This window comes from Ambystoma mexicanum, chromosome 2q (genome assembly GCF_040938575.1).
Source record: "Ambystoma mexicanum isolate Mex_15411 chromosome 2q, UKY_AmexF1_1, whole genome shotgun sequence".
NCBI lineage: Eukaryota > Metazoa > Chordata > Amphibia > Caudata > Ambystomatidae > Ambystoma > Ambystoma mexicanum.
In genome coordinates, this window is record NC_090924.1 from 945157430 (window position 1) to 945181032 (window position 23603).

The 23603-nt window shown below is 43.4% G+C and overlaps 1 protein-coding gene across 1 annotated transcript in view; it reads right to left on the reverse strand.

Moving 5' to 3' along the window:
• Positions 1 to 23603, reverse strand: part of DNAH11 (dynein axonemal heavy chain 11) — a 4227155-nt gene that overhangs the window by 588493 nt on the left and 3615059 nt on the right. The window contains exon 72 of the mRNA XM_069648254.1: positions 5062 to 5210. Coding sequence (XP_069504355.1) covers positions 5062 to 5210 — 149 coding nt within the window. The remainder of the gene's footprint in view (positions 1 to 5061; positions 5211 to 23603) is intronic.

Here is a 23603-nt window from a genome sequence, read left to right on the forward strand (position 1 = left end):
CTCCTCTCCTTCCCTCATCTCTGACTGTCTGTCTGCTATCCAGGAATGGTGTGCCGCCAATGACCTTTGCCTTAATGCCAGTAAGACTGAGATTCTACTTATAGGCACACCCACTCCCTCCTTCCCTGCAGCTCTCTGGCCGGCCTCCCTTGGCCCCCTTCCTGCTCCTACCTGCAAGGCAAAAAACCTCGGGGTCATCTTCGACTCCACACTCTCCTTCTCTCCTCATATATCAGACGTCTCTAAGAAGTCACACTACCAGCTGCACCTCCTCAGAGGTGTTCTTCCCTTCCTCTCCTTCCCCCAGAAGCTCACTGTCTCCCGAGCCCTGGTTCTCTCAAAGCTGGACTACTGTAACAGCCTCTATCTTAATCTGCCTGCCTCCACTCTCCGCCCTCTGCAACTCATCCAGAACAGAACTGCGAGACTTGTCCTTGGCCTCAAGCCCAGGGACCGTATCTCTCCAGGACTGAAATCTCTACACTGGCTCCCAGTGGCTGAGAGGATTAAGTTCAAAACCCTCTGCATTGTCCACAAGGCCTTCTGGGGCCTGGGGCCCAAATACCTTCAACTCTCTCTTCCTAAATATCTTCCTTCCCGAGCCCTTCGCTCATCCGTCTCCAACTCCCTCAGGGTCAGCCGCTTCTCGAAGCATCGAGCTGGGGGTAGATCTCTCTCTGCAGCAGGGGCCTCCCTCTGGAACAGCCTTCCTGCCTCCCTGAAACTTGAGGAGAACCACCTCCGGTTCCGGAAGCACCTCAAAACCTTCCTCTTTGCTTCTGCTTTCTCTCTCCCTCTCCCCTGCTGAAAAGCTTTAATTCTTCACTGAATCTGCTCTGAATCTGCAACTGGGCCACTCTCAGTGACCTCGGTCCAGGGCCCAGCCACTCTGCACTTGCACTGCCTCCCTGGCACCCCCCTGCACTGCGGGACTGTCACTGTATCCTTACAGCCCCCCCTTCCCAGCACTTGTTCTGCATCTACCTTGCACTTGCCACCAGCTGGCCTTATTTATTATTTTTTTTATGCTACTTACCTTGTACTGCACTTCCCCCCCTCCCCTTCCCCTTGCACTTTTCCCTTCCCCCCACCCCTGCACTTGCGCGATCTGAATGACACCTGGCCTAGTAGGATCGTTGTCTGTCTTCCCCTTGTCCCCCCCCCTGCCTCGTCGCGCCTTGAAACACTTGTGTATAGGCGCGTTACAAATGCCATATCATATCATATCATTATCCTTGTACTTGTAAGCCCAGGACAGGCCATGAACACGAGAGGGATGGGCTACACAACTTTGCTTGAATCCTTCAATATAAGGATGGTAAGTGGTTCAGCTGTTGGCACGTTCCTGCTAACCAAAATGTTCCCTCCCAGTAGGCTACTTCTATTACTGATTCTATGTTTTGTGATGACTGTAATGCTGGGCTATCCTTCTGAAAATCCCCTGACATGTGAAAACTGATCATACCCATACGTGGCTACTCTTATATTGTTATGTGTGCCTGATCCCATCTGTAGAGTCATTGAAGAACTTACACTTGATAGTAGTACCACTAAGCTAGTTGATGTATCTTCTGGTGGTATCAACACAAAAGCAGTACACACAGGAACCACCAGAGAGCCAGGGTTATAAAAGGTGAGAGGGACTTCTTTATTAGTTACAGCTTCAGTAGGAAAGGTAAGATAAGGAGATCAATAGTATGCTGTCTCTAACCTTGGCCCTCTCTCTGCTAGTCTCCAACCATCAATTCTGTAACCCTCTCACTCACCAGCTTCCATGCATCACACCAACACTCCAAGCTCCACTCACAGACCCACAGCTCTCACACCAGATATAAACCAAACAGAGTCACCAGGATACAACACCAGTCTAGTCAGAAAAGTATCCTGTGTCTCAGATCATTTACTAAACAATGAGTCGAGGAGCAGGCATAATTGTAGGTTAAACTTGGTATCCAATTCTGACCTGATTCTTGTAGACTGTTTGACAAAGTTGACTGTACATATTTGTGAACTCATCAGGAAGGCATGAGGTGAAAGGAAAAATGCATTTTGGTGAAGTAGAAGCCAAACTTATTGTATGATGGAAACTTTGCCACTAGAAATAATATCTGCAAAACTGTGACACCTGCAGGCTACTTGTATTATTGATTACATTTATTTTTGTTAGGCTTTAGGGTTATTCTATTGAAAATCTCCTTGCACGTGGAAGGTGAGCATGTATCTATGTGTCTACTGTCACATTTCCATGCCTGACTGATCGCGTCTGAAGAGTAGAGTCAAGCCTAGTAGTGTAATAACGTTCACTGCTTGCGTTAGGGCTGCCCCCAGTTCAACGTTACATGGATCCCCACTATGATGCACAATGGCAGCTGTAGAGGGGTTATATGGGGGATATTGTGGGGCACTGCACTGTGGCCCACTGAGTCCGCCGAGGACCGCTTCATGGGAATTGATCTTCCAGAATCCGTTGTTGTCTGGAATGGAGTAGCAGGACCACAATAGCCCAGACAACAGTGTATTCAGGGGAAGTCCCCTTTGAGGATCCAGTAAAGAGAACAAGGGTACATATTGAATCCAGCCCTCCCACTTGATAACTGTAGCAGACAGACAGACAGACAGACAGTGATGCTATGCTACTTACTAAGAATTGCTAGAGCTACATGGAAAGCATCCCATGTGGCTCCCACAGATGATTTGAATGTCCACAAAGTTTCTGAACTTGATACTGCATCCAGTCACCTTCATAGCAGGAGAACACTGAATTTAAAATATTGGGGGATCTGTAGACCATCTGCCAAATGTGTGAGCCACCCTGTGAATGCCAACATCCAAATAATGGGCAAGCTGAGCCTGTGTCCGATTCCCCTGACTATCCAAGGGGAGGGTCCCTGGGTGAAGCACCCAAAACACAAACTCTTTGAGACGCACCCCTTCAATACAAAAGTCAGGAATACTGAGAACCGACAGTCAAAGTGCTGTAGGGCAGCCCCATATCTGACAGCTGCTCTCGCTAGACCCATGCCTGAGGGACTAGAGGTAATCAATTAGAAACTAGCCCTCCACAGAAACGACAGTTGCAGATTGACAACCAGAGAGCCATAACAAGGGAGGAGCCAGAACACTATAAATGGGCCACATTTCATATCTGTTTGCTGGTTACTGGAGCAGAGGAAGGGCAGTATTTGGAAGAAGTTGGGCGGCTGACAAAAGAAGCAGTGCAGAGACTGGAGCAGGAGACTGCTGGAGCAAAGTATGGTGGAGGGGGCAGGGTGATGCGATAGAGGGGAGAAAGTATTGGAGGAGGTTGAGAGAGATTAACAGGAGGAGGTTATAGATTATTGAAGGTGATTTGGGAATGTCAGAAGGAGAGACGTGGATTCAATGAGGAGGAAGGTAAACACATCGGGGGAGCAGACAAGGAAAGAGTGGAGGTAGGGAGAAAGTAGCTAAACAACAGCAGAAGACTGAAAAGAGGGAGATAGTAAAGAAAACGTAGAAATCAGGAACACAGAGAAAGTGCAGAAAAATGTTGGTGGTGGTATGGAAATGAGATGGAGCAAGAGGAACAGGGAGAATAGGAACCGAGGCATGATGGCCCTGGTTTATGGAAGAGGCCCTGATCTGAAGGGGTGGAGCCCAGGTGATGGGCGTGAATGAACGTGTGGGTCACCAGTGAGGAGAGTAGGCCTAGAGAAGTCTACGGAGGGACACACAGTGAAGTCGTCAGGCCGGAGACCTCCAAAGTCAACCTTCCCACCTGAACAATCCAGAGACCTCCACACCAAGCTGTCAGATTGCATGAAGGACTTGGTTCAGTGCCCTGCCAGAGTGTGCCAGTGTGGCCATTGATCCCTGCTACACCCAAGACGGTTCATCCGAGAGAACTTTGTCCAGTGATATGGAGATCAAATACAAAAGAAATTTCCCGTTATTTTGAGGAGTGCTGGCCTTTGTTTTGAGTAAATAAATATCAGTAAAGAGTATTCATTGGTATCAGCATCTTTTTGGGGTTCCAGTGGGACCTGCCAATAGATCATTGTGAGTGGCCGAAGTTAAATATTGTATATGGTCAAACATAATACACAAAAACGTGTGCCTTCTCTTCCTCTTCGATTTGCCCCCTAGTGTGGACTCTTACCTGTCTTGCCAGTTTGATCTGGACCCATTTTTGTAATTTTCTACTTGAAGAAGATGATATCAGAATTCAGGCGGCCCTCAGGTTCCTGTGCCTTTATCTACTCCGGGTGGAAAATGCCATGTGATTGCCACAGTTCATGCATGCACAAACAGCAGTCATCAGTAATGGTACAGACATCGGGGCTGTCATTACATTGTTTTCTTATGGATTCTTTCATTTTTTTATGGTGTTAAAAAGCATACAGAATCCATTTGTATGCCAGTTTCTCTGTCGTCTGCATACGAATTTAACGTGGATGGAGAAAGTGTCAGTTTCCCTGCAGAGGAAACACAAAGAGCAGATTTTGCCATCCCATTCCTATGTCATCTAGCGAATCTGTTCCAAAATAGCCCCGCGGGGAAGAAACATTTGGAGAGCTTGTGTCTACATGTTTTAACGCCTTCTTCTATTTCCTACAGAATACAGAATAAGGGCCTCAATTGTTAAGCATGCCTTTTTTGTTGGGTTTCCTGATGGGTGCGTGCCATACGTTTCTATCACAAGTTGGAATTTGGCCAGCAATTAAAATATGCAGAGAGAGCATATTTCAATTCATCCCTCTATGCCGTTTGGTAAACGTGTTTACAAGCTCATCAAATTGATGAAAGACGATATACATACAATGTACATTGTTCCATTCAGAAATCTGTTTTCAAGAACTCAGTGCTGTGCCCTCATGTCTATGACTTCTAGCAGTGATGACCATTGGAGAAAGCAAATTATTTCTCACTGCCATCCAACAGCACACTTGGTTTACAAAGCGTGTCAACATTCATGGTTTGAATATGTAAACACAATCAACATTGATGTACAAATGAAATACGAATCAATCGTTTTAAGCCACAGTTGTAACCTCTGTCTATGCATCAAAGGGCAGAACTTACCGAGTGACTCCATATCCTTGAGTGGGTCCACGCCTGGTGATAAAATGAAAAAGACAGGGGTTGCTGGGCTGCTCTCTTCATATGATTTTGCCAGATCCATCCGTGTTCCCTCCACATACTTAGAGCCTAATTTCGCCTCGATAAAGTTTCTGAGAGAAAGGAAAATGCATATTACGTTAGGATTTCTGCTGTCCTGTCATTCCCAAGAGCAATGCATGTTAAATTCTGATTGAGCAAACACCTTCCATCCATTTGCAAAGTATTAAGCTCTTGTGACAATTTAGCCCGGGTTACCTAATCTCTAGATTTAAAGAGGCATGTGCCAAAGGCGATAAAGGCCCTCGTGTATGTTGCTTTTGGACCAAAAAGAGAGTAGTTGGGGAATGTTCTTGCGTTCTAAAACCACCAGCAGAATGCCAGGCTCAAAAAAGAAGCTTACAAATAAGTGTGTTGTCAATCGTTGTAAAGAATATCTAAACGGTGCTATCAAAAACATGGACTCTGGAACCAAGACTTTATGTCATATCTTGGGCTGAAGTTCCCAAACACAAATGACTCAACCTAGAAGCAGACCAATGTCAAAATGAAACATCCAGTTCAACAATCGGTCTTCAGATTACAATATTTTGCCTTTTGTCCGGTTTTGCCATCAAAAGACAGGCATCAAACAAATGTGTCCAGATGAATGGGCTGTTATTGTCTTTCAGGATGAGATTTATGAAACGTGTAAACACAGGGTTTACCCGAAATGATTTTGATGGATGCGAAATTAGGGCCTAGATATGTTTCACCAGATAATGTTCCTCCGAGTGAAAATGGTAACCATGTGAACATGTTCCCTATTTGCCAAGCTGCGTACAAGACAAATCAATGTTGCCTTGGTGTCGAAAATCTCCGACCTGCACTGAAGGTTTTTCCTCTTGCCCTGCAAATTTGTGATACACTTTGCCCGGGTCAAATTACAGAAACTTTGCACCGGTGCAAGTGCAAAGTTGGTACGGTATTAGCACTAGGGCAAAGTTTGCCCTATTTTTTAAAGCACGGGGACACATTAAAAAACCATTACAAGTGCAGTTTGGCATATTAAAAGCATCAGGGCAAAAATTTCCCTCGTGCAAAAAAGATGCATTTTCACTAAATTTTTGCACCAGTGCAATTTTTGCCCTAGTGCTAATACCGTACAAACCTTTCACTTGCACCGTGCAAAGTTTCTGTAGTAGGTCTTTTGCTAGTTACCTGCTGTTTAGGAAACAACTCAAGGTGGTGTGTGGAAGACTGGTTATGCCACACATTGATCATTGCATGGCTGATTATTCACTAGATTTGTATCATGCTGTAATACAATTTTCTTTCATATATGTCTTACTGCAATTATATATAGGTATGTTGCATAGCGCTATAACGTGCGACTGCCGTGCGCATTATAAAACATGAAAAATACATAGAGCCTCATTACACGGTAGGCGGAGGACCAAGGTGCTATCAGCACCTTGGTCCATGCTGGTAAAATACCGGCACCGCCTTGGTGGAAAGGGGAATTACCGCCCTATTCCAAGGTTGGCGGGCGGTAATTCCCCCTTACCCCATTGCCCTTCCCCATTCCCATTTTTGCCCCATAGGGCTCTATGGGAATGTGGAAGGTGCTAATTATGGTGCTGCAAATTGCGGTACCGTAATTAGCACCCTGGTCCCTTTGCGGGTTGGTTTTTAACACCTGCTAAACAGCAGGCGTTAAAGTACCTTCCCGCAAAGGGACCTCGTAGTAAGGCGGTAAGGGTTAACGGTCACCGGTGCCCTTACCGGTACCGGTAAACCCTTACCGCCTACCGTGTAATGAGGCCCATAAAGTCATAAACATGTACCGTGCTCCTCGCTAACACAAGGGCGTCGCCTGTGCAAATGGCATATTTCCCCTATTACGGTGCTGAGAAAGCGCAAATGAATTACCAAAGATGTTTGTAAAACCGGGCGTGCGCAAGCTACCTTTGCACATTCTAAGGCGGATGCTTAGTATCATGAAACTTGCGCACGTGCAATCAAGCACCGTGTGTGCCCCCCATAAGGTGATGCACATGTTATCCACACACCACAAGTGTACATGTGAAGGGGGTATCGAGGATATCATTTATAGACTGCATCCTCAGTCATGGTGCACGTGTCCCCTAACATATACACACCACTTTAAAACGTGCTAAAGCTGACAGGTTTTTTTGAGGGTCAACATATGGTGTAGGAATAACAAGGATGTTGTGCCAGAATTGGGCGTGCTCAGTAACGGATTTTACAATCGGTAATGGGATAAAAAAAACGCATGCTGCTTCAGGTGCAGACTGTGAGTGTGATACCTGGTGTAGTTAGCCATGCTTTATTTTACTCACCACTATGCCGAAAACATGTAAATGCAGGTTGTAATAATAACATGTAAATTACGCATTTGTACATCATTGCGCAACATCTTGAAATCACAGTAGCAAGAGGGAAACTGACACACTGTAATAAAGTGCGACAAAGATTGAGGTGGGTGTGAGCTTTATTTAACGGCCCCCAGAGGCTGGAGCAGTCGGGGAGGGAATGAGCAATTCGTTCCGTAGTGGAACGAAAGGACAAGCGTTCTGTGTTCAGGTGGAACGGAACGCACGTGAAAATAGCATATGATATATAACATCACCTTATCTATGGAAACAGAAAAACAAGGGGAAGGAGGGGGGTGGGAAACTGGGACAGGAAATGCAGGGTGGGAGGGGTGAACGGATGTTGATCAATAATAAACAAAATCATTCTTGAAGTTCTGGATGATGATCCGGTTCCTTCTCGACAAGCTTCTGGCTGAGGATCTCTCATTGTTGGGACGGTGTTCGCTGTGCCAGCTTGTGCCAATGTGTGAGTCTGTGGACGTACTGGGTCCGTTGGTATCGGTGGTTGTTTTTTCCACATCTTCTCTTGACCTAGTATCAATGTGGTTGTTTTTGGAAGTGCTAGGTCTGTGGTTGTCATTCGTTATTTTCACGAGATCGTCATGGGACCATCTCTTTCCATCCTCTAAAGTGGCAGACTTTCCGTGGCAGTGTGTGACTCTTTGTGGGGATCTGAATTTCGATTCACCCTTGAGTATTTTCTTGGGTTCTCTGACACAGACCCAGTCACCTTCCTGTAGTGTCATTTGTCTAGTTCCATTCTTATGGTCATAATAATTTTTGTACTTCCTTTGTTTATCTTTTATATTTCTATGTATTTGTTCCATGTCCATCTTCTGTTCTGTGTTTATTCTTGCTTCGCCAGTATCTAAGAAAATCCATGCTGGTCTCAGTTGGTTGGTTGCTGTTCTTCCACGCATCAAGGTAAGAGGTTCTGAGTTGGTGGTGGAATGCGGCGTTGTTCTATATGCGAGCAGAGCCTCCTTGAGGGTTCCTCTCCATGGCATACCATTGGCTGTGGCTAGTTGGATGACACTTTTTATTAGTCTGTTCATTCTTTCCACCAATCCGTTGGACATAGGGTGGTAGAGTGATGTGGTGATGTGGTTGATGCATTTCTTTGCAAGGAATTCGCGAAATTCTAACAAAGTGAACTGGGACCCATTGTCTGACACTATGTCTCTGGGGTCACCTTCCCTGTTGAATATTTCTGTTAAGAAGTCGATGACTTTTTCGTGGTTGCACTGGTTTCTACCACACCCCATTCAGTCCATTTGGAAGTATAGTCCACGATCACGATGATGAATATTTTTTCAGATTCCAGATTTTCAAAAGGACCCATGATGTCTATGGCCAGTTTTGACCATACCTGTTTGGGGATTTCTACCGGCTGAAGTGGTGTTTTTCTTAAGGTTTTTGATTTGTCGCTGGAAGCACAGGCACTGCAGTTTTTTACTGTTTCTTCTGCTTCTTTCCACATGTTGGGCCACCAGTAGTTAGCCCTTATCCTGTTCTTTGTGAGACTTCTTCCTAGGTGTCCTTCATGGGCTAGCTCAAGTAGTTTCTTTCTGAGTGCTACGGCTGGAATTATTCTGTTACCTCTCAAGATATGATTGTCATTAATGGATATTTCGTTTTTGAATGGAGTGAATTTTGCCAAGCCTTGTCCGATATCTTCCCAGTCGTTCATTACGGCTCTTCTGATTTCTTGTTGTTCCGTGTCGGCTTTGGTGATGCGTGTCCACTCATTGGAGGGAATAGTAGAATGGATGGTGGCTATGATGTCTTCGTCTTGAATTTCATTTTCGGTGTCAGTTTTGTCTTGATTGGTGGTTAGTCTGGAGAGGCAATCTGCTACTTGGTTTAGTGGGCCCGGATTGTAGAGAACCTGAAGATTGTATTGCATCACATCCAGGAACCAGCGTCTTATTCTAGGGGATATTAGATGTGGTGTTTTGGATTGTAGGATGTTGACAAGAGGTTTGTGATCAGTTTTTAATAGAATGGGTAGACCCCAAATTAAATTTCTGAAGTGTTGTAAGGCCCACTTAACAGCCAAAGCTTCTCTCTCAATGGTGGAATAATTCAACTCCGCATCCCTGAGCACTCTTGATGCGAATGCGATGGTCACGATGTTGCCCTTCTGTTGTTGTTCTACTATCGCACCAAGGCCGATCTTACTGGCATCCACTGACACTATTGTTTTAGCCTTGTAATCAAACATGCTTAAAGCTGGAGCTTGGTTGATGTCAGACTTGAGACTTTCAAATTCGTTTTTGCAATCTAAGGACCATTGAAATCTGCTACTTTTCTTCATGAGTTTCCTCATGTTTTCTGTCTTATTAGCATAGTTACTGACGAATTTGGAGTAGTGCTCCGTCATTCCTAAAAAACTTTTCAACTGGTCTTTATTGGTGGGTTCAGCCAAACTCAACATCGTGTCTAATAGTTTTTCTTGGGACGGATGCCTCTGGCGTCGATGGAGTGGCCAAGATAGGAGACTTGATTGCACTTTATGTTACATTTCTCTAACTTGAGGGTGAGTCCACTTCTTTGTATTATCCGTAGCACACCCATAAGTTTGGCATTGTGATCTTCCTCGGTTCTGGCTGATATAAGAATATTGTCTTGAAAGCATCGTACTCCATCAAGACCTCCAAAGAGATGTGACATGATTTTCTGGAACACCGCCGCAGCCGAAGCAAGCCCGAACGGCATTCTGTTGAACATATAAGCTCCCAAGGGTGTGACAAAAGAAGTGAGGGCCTTTGAATGGTCATCTAGGGCAATTTGGTGGTATGCCGAGGAGAGGTCTAAGGTGCTAAAAAAACTTGCTGGTTCCATGGTTGAAAGAAGTTCTGTTATATTGGGAAGAGGATGACTATCAACCCATATGTTTTTGTTTAGGTCTCTTAGGTCAACGCACATGCGTATGGAATTGTCGGGTTTCTTTACAAGGACGATGGGGGCGAGCCATTCAGAACTCTCTATGGGTTGTATAATGTTCTCATTGCACAGGCGCGTGAGTTCCCATCCTCGTCGCCAAATGTAATAAAGTGCGACAAAGATTGAGGTGGGTGTGAGCTTTATTTAACAGCCTCCGGAGGCTGGAGCAGTTGGGGAGGGAATGAGCAATTCGTTCCGTAGTGGAACGAAAGGACAAGCGTTCTGTGTTCAGGTGGAACGGAACGCACGTGAAAATAGCATATGATATATAACACACACCCGTCTGGGACTGCACATTCTCTTCTGACCTCCCTTTCTGGTAAACTCTGCCCCTGACACCCTGATCTCACATCATATTCCTGATATCATGATGTCACCTTGTCTTGCCTAATCTCCTCACTGCAAAACATGTCTTCTAGCCTCCCCACTCTCTTTGAGGACTTTGTTGGTTTCCTCTCTCACATTCTGCATTCATATGCTCTATCCAAATTCCAGACAGATCCATTTGCAATACTCACTGCCTTAGTGAACACTTACATCATGTCCATGAGCTTGCTGCATTTGGATGTGTCCTTCTCTCCCATCCTGTCTTTCATTATCCTTATGAAATTCCCATTCGCAATGGCATTTTCCCTAGGTATTGAAACCCTGCCTACTTCTTTAACTTTAACTTGTTTCTCAACAAGCTTCTAATGTATTTGCTTTAATGCGATTTGGTTACTCCCACATGTAGCATTTACCAAACATGGGTTCAATCTCGAATTGAGATCTCTTCCCCTCAACGAAATGAAGCTATGGCTGTTCTCTCGTTTGGAGTGGACCTCACCCTCCGAATCATTTCTACCAATGTCTTCACCATCTCGTTCCCATTTCTCCTTGCCCATTGAAGTGTCACCACCACCACTCTGTTAATTCTTTTCACCTGCCTACTTGTTTCAGCATGGTAGTCTGCTGTATGCTTCCACTTCAATCCTTTCCTCTTTGCATATTGAACTACTTACTTGCTCTTGAAAAGGTCTGTTATCACTTATTATTGTAGCAGGATACCCTTCTCTTCTAAAAATGTGTCCTAAGAATTCAACTAAATACTCCACTCTCATCTCAGATGCTATCTTTATCTCTGGCAACTTTGTATAAGCATCTAACATAACATAACCAATCCAACATAGCCAGAACTAACTTCATCTTTGGCACCAATATATCTGAAGGATCCAGAGCATGGATATCTACTTGCTCCCATGCTCCTGTTGGAGGCGGAAGGGGCAATTGTACATGTTTGCGCACCTTAATACTCTTATCCTAGTTACTGCATGGTGAACAGTCGGTCACCATTCTTTAGATGTAAACATCCACTCATGGCCACCAATACCTTTCCTTAACCCCCTTCTTGGTGCTAGTGATACATGGATGTCATTCTTGTGCTATCTTTGCCAGTTTTGCATGTAACAATACAGTGCTTACCAGCATATGTCCTCAAATTAATTGCATTCCATCAACTGAGAAGTCCTCCTTGATTTCACAGAAAGGGCAACACTCTTTCCCTCTCTTTACAAACTTATTTTCAGGCCACCCTCAATGACCCAATTTCTCATCTTGACGAACACCTCATCTTTTTCTAATGGTTCTTTCCATTCTTGTTTCAACATCACCCCTGTCGAAGTTAATAACACATTGGCAACTACCTCCTCTGTTTCCTTTTCCATACTTCCTGTATCCTCTATCGCCATTTGTGACAAAAAAAACAGCAACTCTTTTTGCAACCCCTGGCATATGTTCTACTCTGAAATTGAACTCCTCAGTTCTGAATCTCAACCTTGCTAAGCCTTCCCGAGGTTCTTGACTGACAATACCTCCACTAAGGGTTTGTGATCGGTGCATACTAAAAAAGGTCTTCCCCAAATGTCTCCCCGAAAATGATGAATTCCTCCCAGACACGCTAACAACTCACGCTCAATCACTGAATACTTAGCTTCAATTTCTGTTACTGTTTCCTCACAATTCACTCTTTGGGATAGTACCACCCCTAATCCTTTAGCAGCTGCATCCACCAACACTATTGTAGGTTCTCCTATAACAAAACCTCCCAACTCAGATGTTGAACAAATCCCCTCCTTAATTAATTCCACTCCGCAGACCACTTGAACCTCATATCGTTCTTTAACAACACATGCAATGGCGTAGTTATTGCTGCAAAATTCTTGACAAACGTATTCTAATATTCTGCTAGGCCGAGAAATGACCATACTTCTTCTTTGTTTCTTGGTCTCAGCGTTTCTCTGATGGATTTAATGGCCCGATCCTTAAGCTTATACTCTTGTCCATTTATCACATGGTGCAAATACTCAACTTCCTTGGTGCAACATACACACTTTGTGACCTCTACTGTCAATCCCCTTCTCTTAAGTCTATTCAACACCATGTGAACTCTGTCATCATGTACTGTTTTCCCTTTCCTATATACCAGTATGTCGTCTTGATATACTATAGTTGTTTTGATCCCCTTCAAAATATGACTCATCGTCTGTTGTAATATGGCTGCAGCGGACTGTACTGTAGGTTGCCGATGATCGACATCCTACAGTATCGGAACATCTCAAATGGTACGATGAACATGTGAGATGCTTGCAAGCTTCTGTCAATTTCACCGGATGGTGATGCGGAAAGATCCAGTGTTGTGAAAGTGTTTTGTTTGTTTGTTTGTTTATTTTGTTTCTAGCGCACCTTCACCAATGCACTTTACAAAATTAATGAGATTGTACAATAGGCTAGGAGACAGCAGAGGGCACTTACCTGATAAGCAGGCAGCAGTACCACGCCCCCAGCACCAGCAGGCAAAATCTGGGAGCACCGAAGGACAGAAGCCACCAAAATGGCCCTCCACAAGCCCAGCCATGGCTGCTGACAAGACACAGTGGGTCCGGGTACCGAGGACTTAGACAGACTCCCACTGGACCTGGCCACACTGCCTCTGACTCCGTCCCGTCACATTCATGGCCTGCTTCAAGCAGCGGTCTCGGGCAACTGTAGAAACCCGACCTGTAGGCAACTGCCCTTAGACTGCAACCCACGAGTGGCACCAGAAATGCTGCTGCCCATAATGGGAAGTGCTGTGGCTCACGCAGGTGCAGCCCAACCATCAGCACACATGGCGCTGTGATGGAAGTGTCTGCCCCATCTATACAGTTCAGGATTTCTGTAATATTTGGCAATGGATATTGGTCGACCTAAATGTTCTTGTTTAAATCCCTAAGGTCCATGCAAATCATTATTTTTCCTGTCTTTTTAAGCCCAACTACTGTGTGACTCACCAACTCTGTGGTTTCTATAGGCTCAATTATTCTTTCTGCGCTTCACTTTTCAACAGTAGGGGAATATTCCGACAATTGTTTGCCACCATCACCTTTGCTCCTTCCTTTAATATGATCTGGTGTGCAGGTTATTGTGTCTCAACTGTGACATCCCGCATTTGTAGGCTCAGTACTGGCTCTTCGTTCAATATATCTAGCTTGATGTCTTGTGCTGCCTGGACCCTCCAGCCAAAAACATCCACTCTCTTCTCACTACATATACCTTCATGGTAGCCAATCTATTCCTGATTCCATAAAACATGGATATACCCAATTGTCAGCATTTGTGGGCCTTCAAACGCCCAGGGATACTCATGTCTGATTTATATGTTCCTTCATGCCTGCCCCTTCCAGGTCCTTCCATTATCTTATCCTGATGACTGAATATGGTGAACAGCTGTCCACCATCATAGTCAATGGGATGGCCCCTAGTCACATCATGCAATTAGGAAACTTCATCTTCTCAAACTCTTCCGTTGTCCTTCTGATCACCATTACTCTTTCTTCCTCTGATGTCCCATGCTCCTGCACAGAAGCAGTCTTCCTCCTCGTCCGACACACTGCCACAAAAGTTCCTCTGCTAGGTAGATAGGTAGGCTACACACATATTGTGCCTGCCCAATCTCCCATCAAAAAAGAAAAACAAAGATGGCCACCACCAGGAAAATACAAAAATACAATACAAAAAAATACAAAAGGAAATAAAATGTCCATGGTAGCAACAGCATCAGACCTTTGGCACCCTAGGAGAAGAGGCCCTCGAGGTAAGCAGGTAAGTTAGTTAGGTGGTTTGGGGATGGGGACAAAAGGGAAGGGTTGGGTTGGAGTGATGAAGGGGAGCAATGGCTAAGAAATAGTGGCAGCCCAGAGGAGGTGCTTGGGTGGCTGAGATAATATGGGTGGTCATTGCCAGTTTCCGCCTGCATTCCCATCCACTTGATTGCCTGTGCACACACCCCACACTGTGAATCAAATGTTTTCATTAGTTAATTTACATGGTACCAGTCTTCGGTAGTATTGTTAGTGCATTACCAAGTAGACATACTTTACAATTGGTAGATTTACTTTTTTCCCGATTACTTGTATTGAAATTAATATAATTCTCAGATAACTATGGTCATTTACCCTATTTCCTACCCTGCACACCAATACATTTAGATAGGCATCAAATCACAGCACATTGGGAGAGTCAAATGAAGTCTTTCTGAACTGACTTTCCCTATTATTTTATGTTTATGTGGGGTCTTCAAAATTAAGGACACCAGGTTATACACAGATGAGTGGTTGGTTGGCGGACCACACACTCCTTGCAGCCCAGCTGGATGTGGACTCCTAAATTCTCCTAAATTCTGTTAATAGTGTTGACAGCCTCAAGCTTTACAATGTTTATACCAAGAACACTTTAAAAAAAAACGTTAACCATTTCACTGCCCTTAGGATTAATGTATGCATCCTAATTTACATAGGCAAACTTTGAAGCACCATCATTCAAATGACCCATGAACAATTAAAGGTTTTATTTTCTGAACCCTATTGCTCAAGGTTACACTGACTGGTGTTCTTTCGAATATGTCTCATTATAACCCACAAGCTTTAGTTGTGAGAACATTATGCTAATGATACTGGATTCTTGTATTCATTTTATTTTTGAGAATATGCATATGTATATATTTGTTTAACATATTATATATATATATATATGTATATATATATATATATATATATATATATATATATATATATATATATATATATATATATATATATATATATATATATATATATATATATATATATATATATAAAACATTCATATTTGTTTTATTTAAGTTTTATACAGCACTGGCCCTCCCCAGAGGTTCTTGAAGAGCATCACAAAGTTCAAAAGGCATGAGGTGAAAAAGAAGATACAATGTTGTTGAGAACAGATGGGAATATCACAATAGAAAAAGGACAGCAGGGAAGAGGTTTGGATGGATTCGGAAGAGGAAAGAGGCATGTTTTTGGCTTTTGTGTAAGGAGATGATACAAGGGTTGGTACAGATGTGGCGGTGAGTGGGTATTTCAGGCTCTGTGTGCCCAATGGACGAAGGCTTGTTTTTGGATGCAGGTTAACTTGAAGTGTATAATATGTAGGTGGTGATTATGCCTTGTCTAGTGTTTATGTCGGTGGTGAATTTGTTGTGAGGGTAGGATGGGGTTTTGAGGTGCATGGCCTTGTATATAATATGAGTTCTTAGAAAGCAATTCTCTGGTGTATGAGGAGCTGGTGGAGCTAGGAGAGAGCTGGGGTGATGGGTGAGAGTTGGGTAAATGCAGAATGAATCTTGCTGCTACATTCTGTATCACATGCAGGTTGCGATAGTGTTCCTGGGGAGTCCATTGAGGATTGCCTTTTCATAGTCCAGTTTGGCGAGAATTAGAACTTGGACTGCAGTATAGAAATCATCATGGGGAAGGCTGTGCATTATCTTGCATAGGAGGTGTAGCTGTAGTTTCATGTATTTCTGACTGCTGCTATGTGGTCTGTGAACTATACCTGTGGTTAATGGTGAAGCCTAGGGACTTGACTGGTGTGGAGATGTGTGGGTTGTCAGTGGCGAGTTCTTTGATGCAAGGGGTGAGGTCGGGCTTGTGCCTGGGGCACAGATGAGGAGGTATTCCATGTTGTTTGTGTTGAGATGTGGGCGACCATCCAGGTAGTGATGGTGCAGAGGCTGTTTTTGAGGCTGTTGAGTCCTAATGAGGACGAGATCTCAATATATATTTGTAGGTTGTCTGGATATTGATTACAGTGAATGTTGTGTCAGCTAACAGTTTTTCAGGGGGATTCAAGATATAAGTGGAGCAGGAGGGGAGATAAGGGGGATTCCTCTGGTACACAGTACTTGACTGGGGTGGAATTTGATCAACGGGTAGGTCGTGGAGAAAATCTGTGTCCTTTCAGAGTGGAAGGAGGTGAACCAATTGGGAAAGCTGCCTGAGAGTTTATTCTTTTGGGATTGTATGTTTGGAAGATGTTGTGATCAAAAGTGTTGAAAGCTCCAGAGAGGTTGATGAGAACTAGAAGGGCCGTGTGCCCATTAGTGTGATAATCCTGTGCATCCATTGAGGAGGACACATGTAAGATTATCCTTCCACAGGTACTACACTTGAGATGATGTGTTCTCATAGACTGAGAAGGAATGTGTTCATAGATTGTTTTGCCAACAACAAAAGGTGATGTTTATCCATAATAAACAAAGAAGAATTTGGTACCTACAGAATTAGCATTATATTTTCTGGTGTGGTAACTGGTGTAACAGGAAAGGGCTAACCATCACAGAATTTTTATTCTTGGAGTTGCTAGTAAATTCTATGAACTGTATACCCAACTCTCTGGTTGAAGAAAGATAACCAGAAATGCATAGACCAGCTGTACATGTATACATAGGATAGGCATAAGTGTCTTAATAGGATTTAGACAATACTAGTTCTAATGCTAGTCTCCTATGTGAAGTTTGTTCACAGAGAGTGCTCATCTTGTTATTTCAATCTTTTCGTATTCGTAACATTTTTCACACTCTAATACCTCCCTGCTCTTCCTGATTTATCCTGTTTGCCATTGACTTAAATGTTTCTTCTCTTAACTCTTACACTCTACTTGTGATCATCTCTATCCTGCTCAACTTTTGTAACCCTATCATTGACCCCTGCAACCTTAATAAATCTTTATTCACTTATCCTTTCGCTCTTCACTTCACTGTGTTGAAAGAGGTTGGAAAAAAATGCAATCAACTAATGTTCTTAATCTACTATCATCCTTACAACGCTCCATCTATAGTCTTCCTTGTTGGTGGCTAAAACAGGTAGTATTATGATCTCATACTTTCCCTCACCCTTGATGCTCTATTCAACTCTTGAATCATATTCTTTCTCCTCCTTCATCTGATCCCTCCCCCTTCTCATCCATCATTCACAATGATGTTGTTCTTTTCTTTACTGACAAAGTATCTAACCTATGGTCCTCTATTAACTCCTGTGCTGTGTCTAGTGACACATATCCATCCTCTTTCTGATACTGAGACTGCTGAATTCCTCTCTCAAGTGCATCCTACTGTGGCCCCTCTTGACTCTGTTTCTTCTTCTCTTGTTCATAATATATTTCCTCACCTTACATCTTTTCTGTGCTCTCTTGTTAACATTTCTCTTTCTACTTCTATATGTTCCACTGACTATAAGCAATGCCAATGCCAATGCCAATCCTAAAATATGCCTGCTCTTGATCCTTCTAACACTACCAGTTATTGCCCAGTGTCACTTCTTCCTTATCTATCAAAAATCCTAGAATGTGTAGTCTATAGACAGGTCTCTACTTATCTCACTATGACTCCCTTCTTGCTCCATTTCAGTCTGGGTTTTGACCTAAACTGTTCCCCTCTCTGTAATAAACTCTATCCTCTCTGATCACTATTACAATGATTCTTCTATTTTAATTGTTGTGGATCTATCAGCCTTTGAGACAGTTAACCACCCCTCACACATGTCAATTCTTTTGTCCGCTGGATTTTCTGGAGCTGTTAAAAATGGTTTAATTCCTAGCTATCAGATTACTCCTTTTCTCTCTCCTGGGCCAGCAAACTTCCCCCAACCTTTCATTTACTACATGGTGCCCCACAAGGTTCTGTCTTTGGTCTTCTACGTTTCCTCCATGTACATCCCCTTTTTGCTTCTATTGTTAAGGCCTCTGGCCTCTCATGTTACTTCTATGTCAATGACACTCAGAACTTCATTTTGTTTTCCTTTCTCTGACTCTCTTCATTCTACTCTCTCTACTTGTCTGTTAGTCATTCAATACTGGATGCAATCCCAATTCCTCTATTTAAACCCTTCTAAAACGGAAATTCTATTTTTCCATGCTCCATCCACTTCCACAGTCTATACTGCATCTTGGAGTTACTTTTGGCTGCCCTCTCTTATTTGTATTTCATGTTACTGCTGGTTTCAACTCTATCATATTCACAAAGCTCATCCATTTCTTTCTTTTAAAGCTACCAACTTCCTATTTTCTTTCTAGTTTTTTTTACATCTCGGTTTTTGCTTTGCCTTATTAATTGGACTCCCTGCCTATCGACTTGCTCCAATATGGTCCATCTGAAATTCAGCTGGCCTAGATCTCTATTTCTTCTTCTATTCAATCAATCTCCTGTTACATTTGGATTCTCATCTCCTCTTTCACTTCCTTTATAATAGCTATGTATTCATGGCCTGCCTCAACTTGCCTCTCTTCTCTGAAATATCCCCATATTCCTGCTCATTGTTTACACTCTCAAGCATTTTTTCTTCTTTCATTTTCTGACCATCCTGTTTTCGCTCCTTTGCTTTACTTACACCTAAACATTGGAATTTAGTGACTTTTCTTTTAGATCCTTACCCACTATCTCTTTAGTCTATACTTCACTTAAAGCTTATTTTCATTTGTACATTAGTGATTAATGTTATTTGTCATTATACTTTATTTGGTAGGGTTTTTCATGTTCAACACATTGGAAAAATTGCTCTATTAACCATTCTGTACTGTTCTTGTGGGGCTTCCCCTGTCTCATATTGGTCCCAGACTCCTCTCTCAGGTTTGTTGCATATCTTAGCTAGGCCTGGTTCACTAACCTGGCAGGCACTCTTTCTCATATGTCCACGTTGTATGTTTCACCAAGTACTGGCACGAGGAAGAAGGGGTTCCTTGATTTTCCCCAAATGCCTCCTTCGTTCGCAATAATCCCTGCACCCTGCTATGAAAAACCAGGTACCTTTTGTGGCATTACTGGCTTGCTCAAGGGACTTTGTGGGACTGCCTCTGCTTGCTGTGGGCTTCCACGCACCTTCCTGCACTCTCTGTGTCTCCTTGCCGTGTTTCCAGGTCTGGTCCCTTTCGGCTCACGTCTCTTGCTGTGACTGTGTGGTCAAGCTCCCGGTTACTCCCAGACCTCTGAATCTTCAGCCAGGATAGCTTTGAACACTGCGTGTGTTCAGTGAGGCTTCATCATTCCCCCTGGTTCTCTGCGCCAAGCTCCAGCTAGCTCTCAGTTCATCCCGGGAGGATCAACCTCCTCACACAGTCCTTCTTCACTTTTTATCTTTAAGTTTGACCCTGATTGATTTTACCACGTGTGGTGGTTGCCCAATGGGAAATATCTAGGCGACTGGTCCTATCTCTAATGTGGCCCTTGGCCACACTACAATCTTCACCTATAACTATTACAGCCAGATAATACTGTTTTATGTAGGAAAATCAATCTGCCTTCTCTGTAAGGTACATAGGTGAAACCTATAACTAGAGTGCTATTTTCTAATATGTAATGTTCTCATGATTCATCCACTTCCTCCATGCATCCATGTTCTTGAGGCTCTCCATTGTAATCTCTAATGTATCAGAAGCCAATAAGGCCTCTTAAGTGCCCGCAAGGGCTACCGCGAGGGTCAGAGCAAAGAAAGGGCACCAATAGTAGGCTGAGGGTCATATACAAGGACTTATCTCCCCACTGGCAAGGGCACTAACTGCATTAGCAGACAGGTTGTATGCGAGGCAGATGTGGAGGAACCCAGGATACCCGACTTTGTTCTCTCTTTCCCACAGCTCTGCCTCCATGCTGTGGACATTAAGAAAGGACTTCACTTCTTTGTCTGCCAGGTTGGAGAGTGAGGATTTAAGGGGGTTTTCAGGAGGGAAAAGAGTTACTGGTAAGGACGGCAGTGCTGCCATAAAATGGTATGTGTGGGAGAGAGGGCAGAGAGCAAGAGGAGCAGGAAGTGTTGTTTATTGCCCTAAGCCCGGGATCCTGAATCGCTGTCAGGAATCCAATGTTTTACCCAGGTGTTAAACACATTTAAACTTTAGAGATATTATTTTTAATGCTACCACTCTCAATGAGTGGGCCTGGTTTAATGCCTATAGCATCTCACAGCCTTTATCGAAGCATTAGAGGAGAACCATGAGCTTGGGGGATGATAATCACCCGATATAGCTCGATTCTAATTAATTTTATAAGTGACTTTGTGCAATGACAAAGAGTAGTCATACTTATTTGGGCATCAATCAGCTTTAAGAGGATTAAAAACACAACATAGCATATTCTCCCAACAGGGTACTGTACTTTTAATATAATATTAAGTAGAGTAAAGTTTTTAAAAAATGATGCCACAGGCCTCCTATTTGTCTGAATGTGATTGTGTAACTATTCTTGTTCAACAACTTCAATTTTGCTTTAGGAGTTTCGAAGGAGCAATCATACCTTGCAACCCAGAAATCAAGCATATCTTACTTAAATTGCTTAAAGGATGATTAAAATATGAATTCAAATATACACTTTATAATATGTAGTTAACATTTCATTTTCAAGCCTGAATAATGACATTATCTTGAATTTGTTCATTCAAATGGTATAAGAATTGGATTTTAATGCATATCTGGTTTAACCTGCCTTGATATTCGCATTTCATGAACCAAACAGCAAGATTCAGCAAAAGCAACATACCTCGTAATTAGAGGTATATAGGTGTATTTAATACATGGGTATAGACAATACATCTACACATTAGCATTTTTAATTGGAGATGTTGGGGGATCTTCATTATCCTTGAGACTTCCTTCTTATCTTGCTTTACTGGGATCATCTTTGTGATACTAGAATATAATTTATCTGTCCTCTCTAATTAGATTACTCTTTGCTGCATAGCAAGGACATGTTTTTGGATACATTTTCTGATATTTCCATGTCTTCAGACAGTAAATAGGCTAAGTATCTTGTAGCCTCATGTTCGACAAATTCCTTGTTTACTCCTTGTGAATCGGTTATAATAATTTTTCTAGCAGGCCATACTGAAGTTTCTACCTTTTTTATTCAGGTGTGAATTCTAAAAATGTTTTCCTCTTAAGCATTGTATATCCGGGAAGGAAACAGTTATATACATATACTTGTGACCTTGGTATGTTAGGGAGAATTTTATTTGCACTGCTTGTAAAATTAGCCTTTCATGTTGATGCATGAAGCTGCATATTATTAATGGTCAACATGCAGCGTGCTCAGAGTCGTCTGTGGATCTAATTCAATGAGGCCATTGGATCTGTAAGGGAGGTGTACATGTAATGTGGATTAACTTGCGTATCCATGATTCCATAAAGTGCATTAGGGCATTGCCTCCTCTTTTTCAAGTAGGCCTACAATACAAACATTGTTTTGCCGACTTCTATATTCAGCATATGAGCTCCCATTTCTGAATGGTCTGGCTTTTCCATACGATCCTCTAGTGAAAACATATATTTTTCCATGTCTTTTTCTATACCTGTTATTGTCATCATCACATGTGTGATGAATCTGATGATGTCATCACTCTTTCTCCATAGGTAGCTTCTCCTCATGTGGCCAGGGGACGGCAGCAGCCACCTGATCCTGACCCGGGGGGGGGGGGCGATTATATGAGGGAGGACCACATGGGGGAGGCGACCCTCAGAGGGATGACATGGCATTGTCAGAGGAATTCATTTATCCCTCATTCCCTTTGAGGGATCTTCCCTCCCTTCCTCATGCCGTGATGGCATATTGTAACAAACTACCTCAACCATTTGCTAAGCCTATAGCCAGTATTCCTCAATACCACATGAAAAACAGCATGATAGGAACTGAGAAAAGGAAGATGCAAGGAATAGTAGTGACATGACAGAAACTGAGATGAGGAAGAAACAAGGAGTAGTAATGACTACCCCTAAAGAAAAACAATACCAGTGGTCTAGTTGTTGGGACAATTCAATTGGCCCAGCACAATTCAAAACCATGGCAGGAAGGAAAACATGGAGTTCTCTATTGCAAGGCAGATCAAGGTGCCGGTGGCATCGCACCCGTCCTAGAGAGAAGAAAACCTGTAGTGCAGCGTGCTGAGGGCAGCTCTGCGGAAGCCGTGGTAGGGCACAATATGATATATGATATGATATATTATTTATATTGCGCTCATACTCAAGTGTTTCAGAGTGCGACAAGGCGAGGGAGGGGGACAGGGCAGAACAAAACAACAATCTTACTAGGCCCAGTGACATTGAGAATGCGCAAGTGCATGGGAGAGGGAGAGAAGAAAAGTACATGGGAAAAGTGGAGAAGCGGAAAGTGCGTATCAAGGGGGAAAACAGATACATAGTAATAAATACATAAATAATAAAGGCAACAAACAGTGGTAGTGCAGCCAGAAAGTGGCAAGTGTTGGGTTTAAGGCAGCAGACAGGGTGTGTCTGATGAGTGCAGAAAAAGTGGGGGGGCTGTATGGGTACAGATACAGACCCCAGTGCAAGGTGGTGGCTCCGAGGCAGTGCAGGAGGGTGCCAGAGTGAACAGGTACCTGAGCCCAGAAGACAGAGGGTAGACCAGGTGCAAAGTGCCTAGAGAGAACAGATCAGCAAGGGAGAATGGGCAAAGGCAGAAGCAAAGAGGAAAGTCTTGAGGTGCTTCTGGAACTGGAGATGGTTCTCCTCGAGTTTCAGAGTGGCAGGGAGGCTGTTCCAGAGGGAGGCCCCAGCCAAAGACACAGATCTACCCCCAGCTAGTTTCTTATATAAACGATTGACCCTGAGGGTGTTAGAACTAGAGGAGCGAAGAGCTCGAGAGGGGAGGTTTCGCGTAGGGACAGCTGAAGGCATTTTGGACCCAGGCCCCAGAAAGTCTTGTGGACAATGCATAGCGTTTTGAATTTAATCCTTGCATCCACAGGGGGGCAATAGAGAGATTTCAGTGCTGGAGAGATGCAATCCCAGGGCCTGAGGCCAAGGACAAGTCAGGAATGGGGATTTACCATTAAGGCCCAACCCGTGATC